Source organism: Grammomys surdaster, unplaced genomic scaffold (genome assembly GCF_004785775.1).
Source record: "Grammomys surdaster isolate TR1022 unplaced genomic scaffold, NIH_TR_1.0 126059, whole genome shotgun sequence".
Taxonomy (NCBI): Eukaryota; Metazoa; Chordata; class Mammalia; order Rodentia; family Muridae; genus Grammomys; species Grammomys surdaster.
In genome coordinates, this window is record NW_021620869.1 from 5,660,750 (window position 1) to 5,677,401 (window position 16,652).

The 16,652-nt window shown below is 46.4% G+C and overlaps 1 protein-coding gene across 7 annotated transcripts in view; it reads right to left on the reverse strand.

Annotated features, from left to right (window-relative positions):
- Positions 1–16,652, reverse strand: part of Agap1 (ArfGAP with GTPase domain, ankyrin repeat and PH domain 1) — a 436,006-nt gene that overhangs the window by 240,989 nt on the left and 178,365 nt on the right. For all 7 annotated transcript variants that reach the window (XM_028755318.1, XM_028755317.1, XM_028755316.1 and 4 more), the window contains exon 6: positions 15,672–15,806. In XM_028755318.1, the coding sequence (XP_028611151.1) occupies positions 15,672–15,806 (135 nt within the window). The remainder of the gene's footprint in view (positions 1–15,671; positions 15,807–16,652) is intronic.

Below are 16,652 nucleotides of genomic sequence, written 5' to 3' on the forward strand. Positions count from 1 at the left end.
CACACACACACACACACACATACACAGACACACCAATTATTACCACTAGCCAGCACCACCCAAGCCCCGCCCTTCCCAATGCCTCACACAGGGTTGCTAATGGGGCAGGCAGGCTTGCCTTTGGAGACACTCCAGTGTGCTGGCCACTTGAATGCAATGAAGTCAAGACTGGCAAGATTGCTCAGTGGGTAAAGACATTGATGACTTCAGTTCAATTTCTGGAATCCACATGGTGGAAGGAGAGGACTGACTCCTGCAAGCTGTCCTCTGAACAAGCGTACATGCACACACACACACACACACACACGTGAATACACACATAGCAATAATCTTTACAAGTGACCAGGCCTATGATGAATTTCAAGAGCCCGGTAAAATACATGATGTAAACTTCTACAAAATCAACATGAAAGCCTAACAGTTCTTTTAAATGGGCTGCAGCTGTCAAAGAGTTAAGTAGACAGTGGACGGAAACTTTCTAACATTTCTCCCCTTTAATGAGAAATTAAGTTTATCAACTGCCATTATAATTATGCACAGCACCTTGGGTAATTAAAAGGGATCTAAATCTAATTTTATTTACATTTAGACTACCTGAGGTCATCTCCGATCAAGACTTCACATTCGTGACTAATAATACCTCAGTGTTAATTAGAGCTCAGCAGAGAATGCTGATTGATTTTGAATCTGTAATCTGCAGTGATTTAGCGACACCGAGAGAACGTTACTACCTCTTCCTGGAACACAGCAGCTCACATGACTGACTGGCATCCGCTACTTTAGCTCGGGAAACTCTCAAAACAAGCACAGATGCTGTACTGTATACTTCTACTTGAGAGAAAAAAAATCTCACACTAAATATAAATTATTCTGTCTTAGTATAGGATGGATATGGTAGTATTGTAACTACATGACTACTGTATTGAACTGTTCCTAAAATGTTTACAGTACAAGTTTGTCTACTGCAATGAACATGCATTTCTGCCCCACCTAGACTTGATGATGGTAATGCGTTGCTATGCCTACTTCATTGCACACCTATGCATCCATCCTTCATCCCCCCCATCCTTCTTGCCGTCTCCTCCCTCCACTGTATGATGTATTTCAAGCCCCATGCAGCTTCAGTTCACCCACAAACACTTCCCCATCAGCCATAAACAAAAGGCTAGGGAGATGGCTCAGGGGTTAAGAGCATTGACTGCTCTTCCAGAGGTCCCGAGTTCAATTCCCAGTAACCATATGGTGATTCACAACCGTCTGTAATGGGATCTAATGCCCTCTTCTGGTGTGTCTGAAGACAATGACAGTGTACTCATTTACATAAAATAATTTTTAAAAAAGGTTATGATGACTCAGACAAAAAGTCAACTCATCTCTTCTCAAACTACTGTCCTTCTACTACAAATTCCTGCTTTAATCTCTCCTGAGAAAATATCACTTATCAACAAAGTCAAAACTACTGTTCTTGGTGAACATCGGGGCTAGAACTTACAGGGAAATAAAGATTTTAAAAGTCTGTGGTGATAGAGGCTAGGCCCAAAGACTTTCAGACCAGACTGTCACACTGCAACTAATACAAGTACATATGCAAGAACCTGTAGATCAGAAACCACCACCATCTCATAGTTTAAAATACCAAAAACAAAAAATAAACAAAGAGACAATTTTCTGACTGCAAGTGAAGATAGCTGACACTACGTCCCGACACATGCACACACACAAGCACACACATACACAGACACACACACAGGAAGAAACAGACACATGCACAGGCGCGTATGCACACACACTCACAGGCACGACTTCAACACATCTTTAGATGGGCCTTAATGCTGACCACAGAAAGTCAGCAGGGCCAGGCTGCTGTTCTATAGCATCTTGGGTGTCACACAGAAGAGATGACTTTTATGAGGTAACTCCAAGAAGACCAAAAGGTTTTCCTTTTGGGGTTGGAGTCCTTCACTTATTTGGCTGAGTATGAAAATGAACAGAAAAACTTTAAACCATTTCTTTAATTACATGTATATGCACGTATCTCTCAGTGGAAATGTGCCCTCATAGTTGAGAGGAAGGTGTTGGAGCCCTTGGAGGCAGGCAGGTGCTAACTACCTGACATTGGTGCTGGGGACAGTACCTGCTCCTAATTGTTCAGTCATTCCTGCAGTCTACAACATTTTATATACTAACAATACATTCTCCATATGTGAGCTTCTCCTGTGAGGCTTCTGGGAATTCATCTTGAACACAAGGGAGTTACAAGAGCTTGCTTGTGCAAGTTATTAACCCAAATCCATAGTGCTGACTCAGACCCCAGAGAGAGACTGGAAAGCAATGCTCTCCCTCCATGGAGATGCTCAAAACACAACCATAGGTGAGACATACTAAGTGAAAGGCAAATTACAACAGGGAATTTAAAGTGTCAAAGGCTCACACTGTCAAAACAAGTTCAAATATCGGGTATCCAGTAGATATTTTTTCCTTACTCAAAAACACACAAAGAAAAAATATGCGGCTTTGTTTCTAAAACAGATTTCTCTTTACACAGACACACACACACAGACACACACACACACACACACAGAGAGAGAGAGAGAGAGAGAGAGAGAGAGAGAGAGAGAGAGAGAGAGAGAGAGAGAGGATTATAAGTATGCAGAGTAGCCCATGCTTGTCCTCCTTCAAATACACTGAAATATCCATACAGCCAGCTCTGAGCCAAGGTCCACTGAGGTAAGCAGCCACTCTGTTCCTGCAGCTTCTCTGGAGGTCTATGCTTTCAATCACCAAATCCACAGTCAACCCAGAGTAGAGCAGCAGCACTAGGGCTCAGCAGAAGGGAGCCACAGACAGGACTGGCAGACATTTCATTAAGCCTCCTTGATCCATAAAAGTAAGCCAGAACTCCTTAAGGACCTAAGACGGGCTATCCCACTGGAGGAGAGGGTGGCTTATTCCCCCAGAGCAAACTGCTAGGGAGATGAAAATTGCTTTTGGTATTTTTAACTTGCTCGTACTGGCCAAGTAACGGTGAGGGCCTTACCCTCTCCAGGCCTCAGAAGCAATGGACAGAGTCTGGCTTGTCAACCTCTAGATGCCTAACACAAAGTCAACTGGAGAGGAGCCGGGATCCAGTGAAACCTGGCCTTTCTCTGAGAGCACAGCTGAACATCCAATAAAGGCACGGGTCTTCCTGCGTGACTTCATGAGCATCTAACTGTCATAACATCTATAATTCAGCATAGAAAAAGTACCGCAGAGCATTCATTATCAGTCTCACAAAACATATAAGGCTCCTCTGCACCTCAATCATTTGCTAACAGTTACAATAAGATTGTATTAAAAATTTAAACTGCCCTACTTAAGCAATTTACCTTCAAACGTCCATTTCCAGGGAATGAGTCCGAGGGACATGAATGTCGATCCCTTGTTCAGATTTATTGCGCTGGAGAATATTTCTCCAGATAACGCTTTGAAGAGTGAAGTCTAATGACTTTAGTTTTATTACTTTTTAAGCACTTAATGGGAAAATTTAGACATTTTCACAAGACTGAGCTTCAACCCGAATGGTACCTTTAAAAAATGACAGGCAGAGGCAGGTCTGTGAGATTACTACAGACGTGCCCAGGTTAGTGCAATCAGGAGGTTTTAAGGCAGTGACTAATACAGCAGGCTTGCCTCTGCCGTTATCAGTGTAAGCTCCCCCACCAACCTCACTTTTCTTTTTAAACTGTCTTAAATAATAACCCAGAGAATGTTTAGCAAAGACTAGCTGCAGAGAATTTTATCATTATACATGTAAAAATTTAAAGCCATTAAAAAAACCCATAGTATTTAATCTTTTCCCTTGCAATCATAAACCACCTTCCACAGGGAAGTTACAGGGCAAATACTGTAATTATGTTAGTGCCATTACCCAAGCCCTGGTCAGTATGGGTTGCTTCTACCTCCAACCATCTTGCCAGCAGGAAGACCACCTTTGAAATGTGGAGAAACAAATATGGAAGTTTCTTTTCACCCCAACTCATTTTCCCTCAACTTCAGCCACAGCTGTGATCAGTCAGACTTCAATTAAAGCGCAGGCAGTGATCCTATCAATCACGGAGGACGATAAATTTCTTATCTTTCTCATTAGCTACCCCGTCACACGGCTTACATATAAACATACCTTGCAGCGGGACTGTAAATCACTCAGCCCTTGGTGACTCTGCCCAGCAGTGGAAGAGGCAGAAATGATTTGAGCAAAATCTGAGGCACAATCACCACACTAAAGCTGATTTACACACCTCGGAAAAATAAAAAGCCTCCCAGAATCACACTGACAGCGGGGCTCTTTGAGTTTGTTTATTTGGCTTAAAACGGGTAATGACCTGTCTTTATTAGTATGACTAAGTTTTATGTGCAAAATCCAATTTTCTGTAGAAATATTTTTTTGCTGCATCTGCCAATAATATCTCTTGCAGTTACCTGTAGCTATTAATTTTTAAAAAGCTAAATTCCTCAACATTTTTTAAGCTTTAAAGAGGGGGGGAGAGTAGAAAACCCAATAAACTATTTTCTTGAGGTAAAATGAACACAAGCGATCCAGAGACGGCAGAACTGGCTGTAGCAGGAGCTCCTCCTACAGAGGCCATGACTCAGCCGATTCGCAACAGCTTTCACGTATTTTCTCTAAGCCTATCATAAGATGTGGGATGTGGTGTGTGTCTCCCAAGTGCAAACATTGTATAGCATTCAGAAGACAATCCGGGGTGTTCTGCTATCCTACCGCTGAGCTGCTAAGAAACCAAGCAGTTGTCACTGCAAGGGAAGTCATTTGTGCCTCCGATGTGAGCTTCCAGGCTCCTACATAGTACATCCCGTGTATGCCTAGATTAATTAACTGTATCTTTTGAATTTAAACAGAAGCAGCACAAGAACTTGCTACCATCTTTAACCCACAAGGGCTTTTAGTAAGTTTCTGCTGATCTCACATGAAGCCACAGCAAGTCTGAAACCCTAAGCAAAGGGCAGTCCTGGCTGTGACTGCACTGCCACCTAGTGGCCTACACTTGACTTATCTGGCACAACCAGAGAGCAACTAAGGCTGTTCTGACAGCCCCAGAGGACACACCACAGTGAACAAGCTGAAATAGAGAGCAAAGTCAGGCCAAGACAAGTCCTGAACCAAATGTAACAACTACCCCACTGGAGTTGACAGTGTGTGACCAATGGCTCGGGAAAGCTGTCACCTGAAAGCCAAGGCACTCTAGCCCCAATGGCTACACAGTATTTTCTTCAAGTAGCTGTGATTTCCCTAGCTATGGAGACTCTGACAAGTGGAGTTCTCTATGAATATGCAATTTTTAGGTCACCTAACAATGGTGGCCAATGGAGAGGGGAACTCTGGACACAGAACTTCCAGTGTGGCAATTAATGACCAGTGTGATCTCTGGCAAGGTATCTGACCTTCCTGTGCCTCAGGCTCCTTAGCCAAGAGGTGCACGCATGGCATCTGTATTGGCTGATGGATGTGAGACACAGCCTGGTAGTGATGATCTGGTATGAGATACAGAACAAGCATGGTCCTTGCACAGACACCAGGCAGGCAGCCGCCATCACCCTTACCTATTCTAGCTTCAGCAAGTGCTATGCCAGTAGATTATGACCTCCACGGGAGGAACCTGGGCCCTGTCCAGCTCAGGAGCCCTGGCTTCAGATATAAGACCTGAGGCAGGTGGAAACAAGGGAAGAAATTTTTGTACGACCCTAGTTTTCGGTTGGGACATCCTATGGGCAAAGGCAAGGCTGGAGAGAGAGGGGATCCAGAAAGATGAAGCACTGCCTCACCAAGAGTGATGGGAAGGCAGGGTGCAGAGCTAGGGCATGCGGATTCACCAGACTAAAGTGCTGGCTTCCACCCAGAGGTGCCCTCTGATCATACCTGTATCACAAAGCCCTCTGGGTAGCTGGGGAGAAGGCATGGAGATGAAATGTGTGAATCCACACATGGTGGACCAGGTGGGCATAGGCAGGAAGGAAGGACTAAAATAGAGCCAGAGCTGTCTAGTAATCTAACCTTGGCATTAGAACAAGGGAGCTAATGTTACTTGGGGGCTGAGGTACCCACAGTCGCTCTGAGACACCCAAACCCTGACTTAGAGCCTAAGTCTCAGCTGAAAGAACTCTGAGAATTCTGATGAACCACAGGGTATAGAGAAGATGAGCACCCACAAGCCCACCACCCATGTGTAACATGTGTCCCAGTGCCTGAAGCCAAGGCCACACCAAAGAGTGTTAGTGGCTAGGACTGGGTCTGAGAGGTGGCAGGAGGAGGGTACCAGTGCTACATTCTCTCCTGCAGTAGAAGACAGAGCGGGCACCAGTGCAGACGCTGCCTGGGCTTCTCATCTGTATCCAAGCTGCTGTGTGCTCCAAGGGGACAGCCAGTGTGGCCACAGCAGAGAGAAAGAAGTCTTCCAGGGAACTCTTTAGGCTGCACACTGCTCCATTTTGTTATGGTTCTGCACCTGCTGATTCTAGGACCTCTTCAGCTCTGGTAGGCTCACTTTGCTGTCAGACTCAGGTCATCTTGAGCAAAGCTACCCATTTAAGAGGTGCTAAGAGGATGCTGCTGGCTGCACTAAGAAGAACACAGCACAATCTTTTCTCTTTCTAGGAGACCTAGGGATCCAGGGAATTTAGGTATGGAAAGGCTAAGGGAACCTGAGATTCTGGGAAGGAGGCTCTCAGCGGGTGTTGACCTCTGCTGTGTGGTGGGGTTTGAACAGCTGTACTAGGCCTCTGTGATAAGCGAGACCATGGCAGCTTCACACAAATGAACTCCACGTGTAAGCCTAGGAGGCGGGTGGGTGTGCCCAACAGGGAGGTGTCTTGGCTTTAGTTCTGGCACAGAGGAGGCCATATCGAAAGAGCTTCACAGAAAGTGAAAGCAGTTGTGAAGCATCCCATGTGTGTGACAGGAACTGAACTCTGGTCCTCTGAAAGCGCAACAGGTGCTCCTGCGTGTCGTGCCACCTCCCCAGCACTTCCAATCTTATTTTAGAAGTTTTAGAAATTCAACAGAATACATTAATGATAAAACATTAGTCTAGGACTGTAGCTCAGGTTTTGGAGTGTTTGCCTGGCAATGCACAAAGCTCTGGGTTTGAACCCAGAGCCATATAAACCAGGTGTGGTGGCCCCTGTAATCCCAACAGGCAGCAGGAAGAGGCAGGGTGAGTGGTTCAAGCGCATCCATCTATGAAGTTGAGGCCATCCTGGGAATCAGGAGAACCTGTCATAAACTAAAATAGAACGCTCTGTCTAGTGGTGCCTTAATAGACCACTTTTTATTGGTATGTTTACTGGTTATTTTCCTAACATATTTTAACTGGAAATGTTTCTGAGCAGATACAAAATATACACAAATCTACTGAAATCTTTCTTACTAGAAATAAATGTGAATTTATAACATAGGAGAGTAAAGTCTTCCACCTCCCAGGGTCAAAGCGTCACTCATTTGTCTGCCTGGCTGCCTCTGCTCCCATATCAACTAGCAATGTTGACAAAGACAGGATTCAGAGATGGCAGGGAGCCTCTGCTCGCTGGCACTTCCTTCTGTAACACCTTCCTAACTGCCCTGCCCTCATGTAGGGCTCCCACTGTGATGACAACCTGGAGGACAGAAAGTAAGCCAGCAAGGTTCTGGGAACTCTGCTGCTCCAGTACAACTGAAGATAAAAGCCATAAACTTTACCATCATAGTGTGTGCATGTGTGCACGCATGACGTATGTGTGAATGTGGGTGTGCACATGCCACAGCATGTGTGGAAGAATGGGACAACTCTGTAAGGTTGATTCTCTCCTTCCTCCTTTAGATGGGTTCTGGAAATCAAATTCATGATTCTTACTTAGGTCAAGTTTATGCATCAGACCCTAAAGTTCAACTTTTAAAAATATGTCAGTATTCTCCACTGTGACAGCAAAAGAGAAAAGAAAATACAGAATGAAAATATTCTAAGTGCTTCTGGCACCCCTTAGTGGCAGCTCACCAGATTACAACAGCACTCAACCCTGCCTGCCTACCTTGTAGATTCTGTGAAGAAAAGGCCTGGGTGGGTGGGTGGGTGGGTATAGTCCGCATGCTGGCTATAGCCAGTTAGTCCCCAGAACTATTAAAAGGTTCTGATTCTATGAAACAGTAAAAGATTGAAGCATTTTGGCTCAGGTTAGACCTTGATCACAGTGGGCTGAGGACATGACTCTGGTAATGTGCTTACCTGGCTTGTTCAAGAGCCCTGGGTGTGAGCTCCAGCACTGCAAAACGTAAGTAGATAAATACATAATCAAGGGCTTTCTGCAGAACATTAAAACACTAGAGGCAAACTACAGAGAGCTGAATGTGCCTGCTCTGTCACTGAGTACGCACATCCCACAACTGAATGGTACCAACTGTTCACTTGTTTGGTGAAGCCAAACAAAGCCTGGTATATCTCTCTACCTCTAAAAGCCACCTAGTCTGTAAGCCAGGCAAGAAGTGAACTCACACAGCACATGCTACTGTGATAACCGTATTACAAAACCTTGGCGCAAAGGTGAAGACATTTCCTAGTACGGCAGCTGCCTGAGATTTGAGACAAGAAACTCACCTACAGTCTGCACTGGGAACACAGCCTGCACAGCCTCTGTAGCAGACTGAGGTGGTGCAGGTGCAGGGCTGCTGGGGTCTCTAATAACAGGGGAGACGGAGTAGGCCCTTCACCGTCTCTGCTATGGCCTTGCTCTGGGCAGAGCAGCTCTTCCTGAGAAACCTCAGGAAGCCTGGGCATCTCCTACTGAGCAAAGGCTAGGCCCTAGGGATGTGTTCTCAGTAGGGTGGGGGTGGGGACAGCACACAAGGAAACTGAGACAGGGTGGCACATGGAGGAGCCAGGTGCAAACTGAGGCAACACCCATGTGCACCCCTAATGGTGCCCTTCCAGGAAGGGAGCTCTCATGACCACAGCTGGCCACCAAGTGAGTCTTTTCTTCTGGATCATCAAGATGTCCAGCTGGAAAAGCAGTTGCTGCACAAGCCCAACAGCCCGAGTCTGATTCCCAGAACTTGTGGAAAACTCTCCTCTGGCCTCTGTCACACTGACCCCAGAATCCAGAGCTCATCTTTTGGGAATCCAGGACTCCAAATTCCCCAACTCTTGGGGGCTAACACCTGGCCAGGCTCACTCTGTGTCACAGTAGAAACCATCATGATAAACACTTTCCAACTTACAAGATCAGCATCCCGAGGGTCACATTCATTTCTCTTCATGACCTGGGCGAGCGGAGCGCTGCTAATCAAGCATTTGTAGACTCTGCCTTAATGAATGAAGATTATCCAGAGCAGAGGGAAAGAAGGGTTACTAACTGCAAGATGCCAGATGCGTGGGAAACCTCAGCTACAGATTATAACAGCTCTTGACTGTCCTGCTAAGTGACATTTTCCTATTCTCATGATCAGCGCCTCTGTAGAGGGCTAAATAGGTCAAAAAGCACATCACTGTTCAATCATTTTAAAAACATTAGGAAGAGCAGAGCACCGCAGCATTATGAACAGATTATGAACAAAAATAAAAGCCATTTGTATGCATTAATGATACATCAAGCTAATTCAAGCTGGCGAAAGTCATTAGGGGAAAATCCTGGGGCAAAACATGGCACTGATGCCTCGGCACAGACTCAGATTAAAATAACCATTTTCTATGTCATTGATAAAATTAATTCTATGAGCCAGGCATGAGTCTTAACATGAAAATCAAAACAGAGCATTCGCTAATAGTGTGCTTAATGATCTAATCTGGGCAGCGTGAGAGCTGACACAGGCGTTTCTGCACAGATACAAACATCCATGGAAAGAGCGTTTCCCAGAAGACAGCATGAAGAATTTCAGACTGGGGGTAAAAATCTGTCACAGACCACAGCCTCCCTGTCCACCACCCTTATGCTATTAAACAAAAACCCACTGTTGTCTCTGGTTGTTTTGATGAGACTCTGCTGTCTTCCTAACTGTGTGCCACTGTAGCAAATGGAGACGGGGAGTTTATGAGTAAGAAAGGTTGATCTGGGCTCATGGCCTCAGAGAGCTGGTTCACTGGGCCCCAATGCTCTGCCCTCAGGGGAGGACACATCCCTCTGAAAACAGGTACAGAGCCAAACTGCTCATCTTGCCTGATGAGTGTGAATGAAAGAACAGGAATATCTCTTTGCCATCCCATCAAGGGCCTAAAGCCCTCTTACTAGGCCCCACCTCTGAAAGATTCAGTGAAAGCCAATAGTGAAGGCCAAGATGTTAGCACCAGACCTGGATGAGATCTGAGGGCTACAAACATGTTAAAGCCAAGTAAGACCTTATCTTCCAACAAAACCAAAATGAAAGAATGTGGGTTCAGCTGGAGGAGTCCCACCAAGCATACATGAAGCCTAGGTTGATGTCCAGTACCACCTCAAGGAGATACAGTAGTTCACACCTATAATCCCAACACTTGAGAGGTGGAGGGAAGAGAATCAGGAGTTAAAAGTTCATCCTCAGCTACACAGCAAATTCAAAGGCCACTTGGGCTACCATAAGAACTTGTCTCAAAAAGGAAAAGAGAATGACCAGGTTTCAGACATGACCCCAATCATTAGGGTAGCAGCTGTGTTAAAGACCAACGACCTTAACAATCATTATGAAAATACTCACTGAAACATGTCCATTTTGCATGGGTGACTTTAGACAAATCAACTAACAAGCTAAGGAAAGAATTCTTCTTTTAAAGTCCATCTTCTGGGTCTACTGAACGGTCCAATGGACCAGAGCTAAGAATGGAGGTCTGATGAGAACAGGCACACTCATAATGTGAAATGATTGAAATAATAACATCCAGAAACACTGAGCTCGGTCAGGATAATCACCTTGAACAGATCCCAGCTTACCCTGGAAAAGTTCAGCGGCACTTAAACTAATTTCAGGCCAGCAGTCCTGTTTACTTCCTGTCCCAGAAGCTCCAGCAATGCATGGCTCTTCAACGGGGCATGTGCTAGGACCTTAGCAAGGATGGAAGGATTCTGAATCCATGGTGGGTTTTTTTCCCCAAAAAACTATTTGAGGTTTTTCTTTCCATCCTTAAAGTCTGAGTCTGCATTTTACTATGTAGAAGCTGAAGATGGACCGTGGGTACTAATTCAGTCTGTGGTGGAACCCTCTGATATGTGAAGGCTAGTCTCAGATAGGAAAGAAACTGGAGTTGAAGATGTACAGACCTACATAGGGTACTGGTAATATCGTGTCTAATACAAATAGTTACTACAAATAAAACATGTATTTATGCAGGGCTGGAGAGGCAGCTCAGTGGGTAAGAGCACCAATTGTCCTTACAGAGTTCCCATGTTCAATTCTTAGTACCTCCCTGGAGGCTCATGACCATATAACTCTAGTTCCAGTAGGTCTGACACCTCCTCTTGACCCCTGTAGGTACCAAACATGCAAATGGCACACAGACATAAAATTCTCATATACACAACATGAAAAATTAATCAAATCATGTATGAGCAAGGCTACAGCACAAAGAGAGACATCTACTCTGACCTATCAAACTTCCTCCCACCTATGGCTGGATCAGATGTGATTGGGTAGAGACCTTTCCATGTAGCCAGAGTTGCTGGTCCCTTGCCCACGTGACTGTGTGGTAGACAACCTGCTGATTCTCATTTCCATTGGATTGTACTGTGAGGTGCCACCACACGATGATGGCCAGATACACTCGCTGTTAATGGTCACAGCAAGATGGCTGCCAGTCATCTCAGGAGCACCTGTGGAGGTTCACCAGCTGCCTCTAGAGCATGAAGCATGCTTTCACTCTCTTCCACAGCAACGGTGGACAACTTTGGCTCTTAACTAAGCCATGACAAATCCAGGAAGTTTCAACAAGTTTTCAGTACTAAGGATCAGAATTGGGGGTGACATAGAAAAGTGCAGGCAGATACCAGAAATGCCAGCTTCCTGGGACATCAGAAGTGCCATGAGACACTGGGAAGAAATACCTTTGTGTGTGCCTAATGGGCCCGCCCTCCTGCACCAGAGCCAAGCAGAGCATGCTACCAGAGCCCCACTCATCAGCTCCCCTTCCCAATTATATTCAATGCCTCAAACACTTTCAGATCATCCATGGCTTGCTTGCTTCCAAAGATGAAAAATCTGTTTTGAATGCATTCTTTTGCCAAAACACATTTAGTTTTTCATAAACAAAGAAGAAAAACAACAGTAACAGAAATAACTACATAATAACCCCAATGACTCCCAAACAAGGATGAAGCTGACTGCAAGAGGATTAGGCGAGCCCCGGAGATGACAACCACTCTGCAACAGTACTGACAAGAGCTGTGGGGTCAGCACAACACAATGGTCTGAGAGGCTCTAGCCCAGACAAGGACATGGACATAAGGATGCTCCAGCATGTGCCATCAGGACACACAAGCAGCTCTTTAACACAGCCACCCTTGCTTGACTGGGCAGCTGCAGATGTAAGATACAGAAGGTGCTTCTCTGAGTACTCCAGTGGCAATCTGTGGGATCAGTAGATGCCTTTGTATGACATAACTATAAAGAGGCAGGTGACCTCTCCCAGCACGGGTTTCCAGCCAGCATTTGCACATAGGCAAGCTTTCACCAGGCAGGGATAGAACGGCTAAGAAAATGCTTTCCAGAATGTTAACTGAAGCACAAATGTAACCCACTAGGACGGTGGAGTTAAACTAGAGGATTGTCACATACCTTCCCAGAATAAGGACCACTCTACCAGATGCCTGTCCATGCACCAGGACGATAGATATCAGCCTGCAAAGGAAGCCCTGGCAAGTGAAGGCCAGGAACCCAAGCAAGGGTGTCCAGAACCTTCTGACATGAGGTTTCCCATTCTTGTGCATCCAGAGCGGAAATTTTCATTTGACAAGAACAACAGATCTAAGTAAGAACGAACTCACATATGTGATCTATGGTGGTCTGAACAGGAATGGGCCCCACAGGCTCATCTATTTGGATGCTTGGTTGTTATGGAGTGGCCTACTTGAGGACTGTAACAGGCAGCAGGAAGAGTAACTGGGCCTGGCTTGTACATTTGAAACCCCAAAGCCCACCCACAGTGACACGCTTTCTCCACCAAGGCTACACCTCTTAATCTTTCTCAAGTGCTAACAGAACAGAACCTGCCGTGTGTTTGGATGTCCTGGCTCTACAGATATTTTTCATACTGTGTTCATTCTAAAATAAGAAGTTAAGATGAACTGAAGTCTGAACTGTAGCCTATAGCAACAGACCCAGAGAACACAGCGTGTTTCCACAGGGAGAGGACAGAGAGTGGGTCCACGCCAGCACTCCTGTATTATCTCACAATCCTGGCATTTGGAATGAACACAGTCCCCTCGGCAGCATCTCCTCCCAGAAAGGATAATGGGACATCTCCATCCCACAGATGGTTTCCAGGTGTGACCTTGAGCCGTCTGCTGGGCCAGGAACAGAGGATCTGTGTTGCCCAAATTCCTATCTTGAATTCTCCCCCCTCTCTGCCTTAGTGAGGACACTGTGAACAGGGCAGCAGTCCCTCACCAGACCCTTGAACTTGGGCTTTCTCCATCAAGACCTCTGAAGAAAAGCTATCTGCTATTTGAACCACTCTATGCTGCAGTGGAGGAATGAACAGAAATGTTTCGCTGGTGTGTGCCAGTTAGTGTCCTAACCTTGATAGTGCCCGCTAACGATCTGCAAGATCATTTGTGTCGGACTGGCTCTTGTCACTACGGAAAACTCATGAGCACTAAATAGAATAAATGTAAGAAGTCAGAAAGTCTTGGAAAAGGAAGAACTCACACAAGCATCCTCTAGACGCCCACATTACAGTCACTCCCGGAGGGCTGGTGAGGACCTGGAGTCTCTGCTAGAACTCCTCTGGGTCATCTACCTTCCCTAAGTAGACGGCTGGATTAGAAAAACCCATCCACAGAAGCGGGAAGCCAGTCACGCCTGCCTGTGACCCCGTCAAGGGCTTTTCAGTACTTGAGTCAACTTGGTCAGCTCACACAGGTGTTTGGGCCATGTGCCATGCCTTAGAAAGACCTCAAGTGTTTCCTTGCTTAATCTTTACAGTTCCCTGGTTACCAGGGGAGCAGCTAACCCCAGTGCAACTCATGCCATGCGGCTGACAGGAGGGAAGCTGCTGGTAAGTATGCACCACGAGCAGAGGCAGCTGAGAAGGCCGGGATATACAGGAATGGGAAGAGGGATGGTGGGACCCAGAGGCACATGCAGCATCTCAGGGCAATCCTAGGCTTCCTTGGATTTGGCAACAGGAAGGATTAAACACAGAGCGAGACAGAGGAACAGAACAGGACCGAGACCCAGAGAACAGGTAACTGTCTGCGAGGCAGAGGAGGAAAGAGATGCAAGCTTCTGGAAGAGCCTGGTTGCTTCAGGAGGGGACATAATCCAAGGGTGGAAATGTGGCCCAGTGCTCAATATACTACCACAGTAGAAAGAGCTGGGCCCCACATCTCAGCTGGAGAGTCAGTGAGACAGCCTAGGCCATTCAGTCCAACAATCCAAAGATCACAGTTTCCAGTTCAAGACTGGGTCTCATGCAGCCTGGGCTGGCCTCCAACTTGCAACGCAGCTTAGTACCTGACCCTCCTGCCTCTACCTCCCAAGTACTGAGGCCACAATCACGTGCTAACACACCCGGCTTACATAGTGCTGGAGACTGAACTTAGGAATTCATGCATGTTGCACAGGCATTCTTCTGGCTAAACTACGCGCTCTCGGCGCCTGCTCCCTGAGTACACTGCTAGGACCAAGTTTTCTTCAGGGTGTGTCAGTAGCAAAGCTTGTGACTTCCACAAGCTTTGTGATCTATAAGGATCACAGGCCTGTCATTTTCTGCTCCCTGCCAATCCCCAACACAGAAGCAAGGAGACAGAAGCAGGTTGCCACACACAGATGTAGGCCGAAGGGCTTCAGACTGATTCCGCACAACCAACTGCCTCTGGAAATAGGAACATGCTCTGGTGTGTCCTTAGATACCAACTCTAAGGGGCCACTGCTTATCCAGAAGTTCAAGTCCCTGAGGCAGGGGCTAGCCCCTCCCCACCTGCTTCTGTCGTGCTTTATCCTAGGTTTCTCTCGTAACCCACAGCCGGCATCACCACTAGTGACATGGATATGCCTCCCTTAGCAGGGCCTGGAGCTCCAAAAGGTGAATTCCCCATGAACTCGACTGTCCCTAGAACTGGGCACTCTAGAGCAACTGAGTAATGGTTCCTCAGGATGGCCCACTCTCTTAGCCCCAAGTTCTAACTTTACTTTCTGAGGTTCAGAGTTTACTCTCTTTCAGTTTAATTTCCCCAGGACCAAATATCATCTTAAAGACACGAATATGCGCACTGTGGAGTTGAGGGAGCTTTTAGTACTGGTTCACCTAGGCAGAGCAGGCTGCACAGTGACGCACAGATGCCATCAGGGATTGCTCTGCAGGGCCCCTCTTCTGAACACAGCCCCTGAAAGTGGAACTGGGAGCTGCTACCCCAACGCTGCTGCTTACACACTGCATGACGAGCTTCTGTCCCTACACCCACGTGTGACTGTTCTCTCAGTGTGTCCCAGAGCCCCTACAGTCACGAAGCTGGGCATTTACCATCCTGGAAGACCCGCTCCACGTTGAGCCCATAGGTGGCACACGTCTCATAGTATGTGCACCGCTTCAGGTCGTTGGAGAGCTTCCGAGCCCTGACGTCATCAATGACCCTTGGGTTGGTGGAACTTATGGCATCTGCAACAGACAAGGACAGGGTGTTCATTAGCAACTGCTTCCCATGACTCTAGAGCCCACGTGACATAAACCTGCCCCACCACCAGTAGCTTCCTGCAGCTCTGGGGGCCCCTGCAACTCAAAACCCATCAAAGCCCATGGAGAAGTCATTCCTCCCAGAAGTTGGGATTCTAAAAATAGTTCACCCTCAAAAACAGGCTCAACTCAAGCTACAGAATGGTGAAGAGAGGCCCACACGTGTCCTAACATTTAGGAGGCCGAGCGAGGTAGGAGGACTGAGTTCAAGGCTCTCTTGGCGAGCGACTCATAATCCTTCCTTTAGGCTCAGATGGTGTGTCAAAAAACAAAATGAAACAAAAACAAAAGCAATGTGTGACTAGAGACGCTCAGTGTCCATGTGACAACAGCCTCCCCAACAGAGGTTCCTCAGATACAGTCCACCAAAGAACACGCCCATCTGTCTTGCCTAACAAGTAAGTACATCTGACATGTTTACAAGTAGGGAAAAGGTCCTTTGTAAGGGTGCAAACATATTGTTTTTAAAGTAAAATAGGAAGGAGAACAATTTAAAACTATAATTTATTGAAGCCTTTGTCTAATTTGGGAAGCATAGGTCAGCAAGCCTCCACCGAGCTCACATTTTATCCAGCCTGGGGGCCCAACAAACTGCAGATACCCCACCGCTGATATGAATTAAGGTCAGTATGCCACAGAGTTGCCCCTGGGCGTGCAGCTCAGCTCAGCTCTACCTGACCCTTTATGCACCAACTTTAACTTGGCAGTGTCCTAACTGCATCTCCTTCTAATCAGTCTAATTGCAAGTCTTCGTGGGTAGAGTGGGCCTAA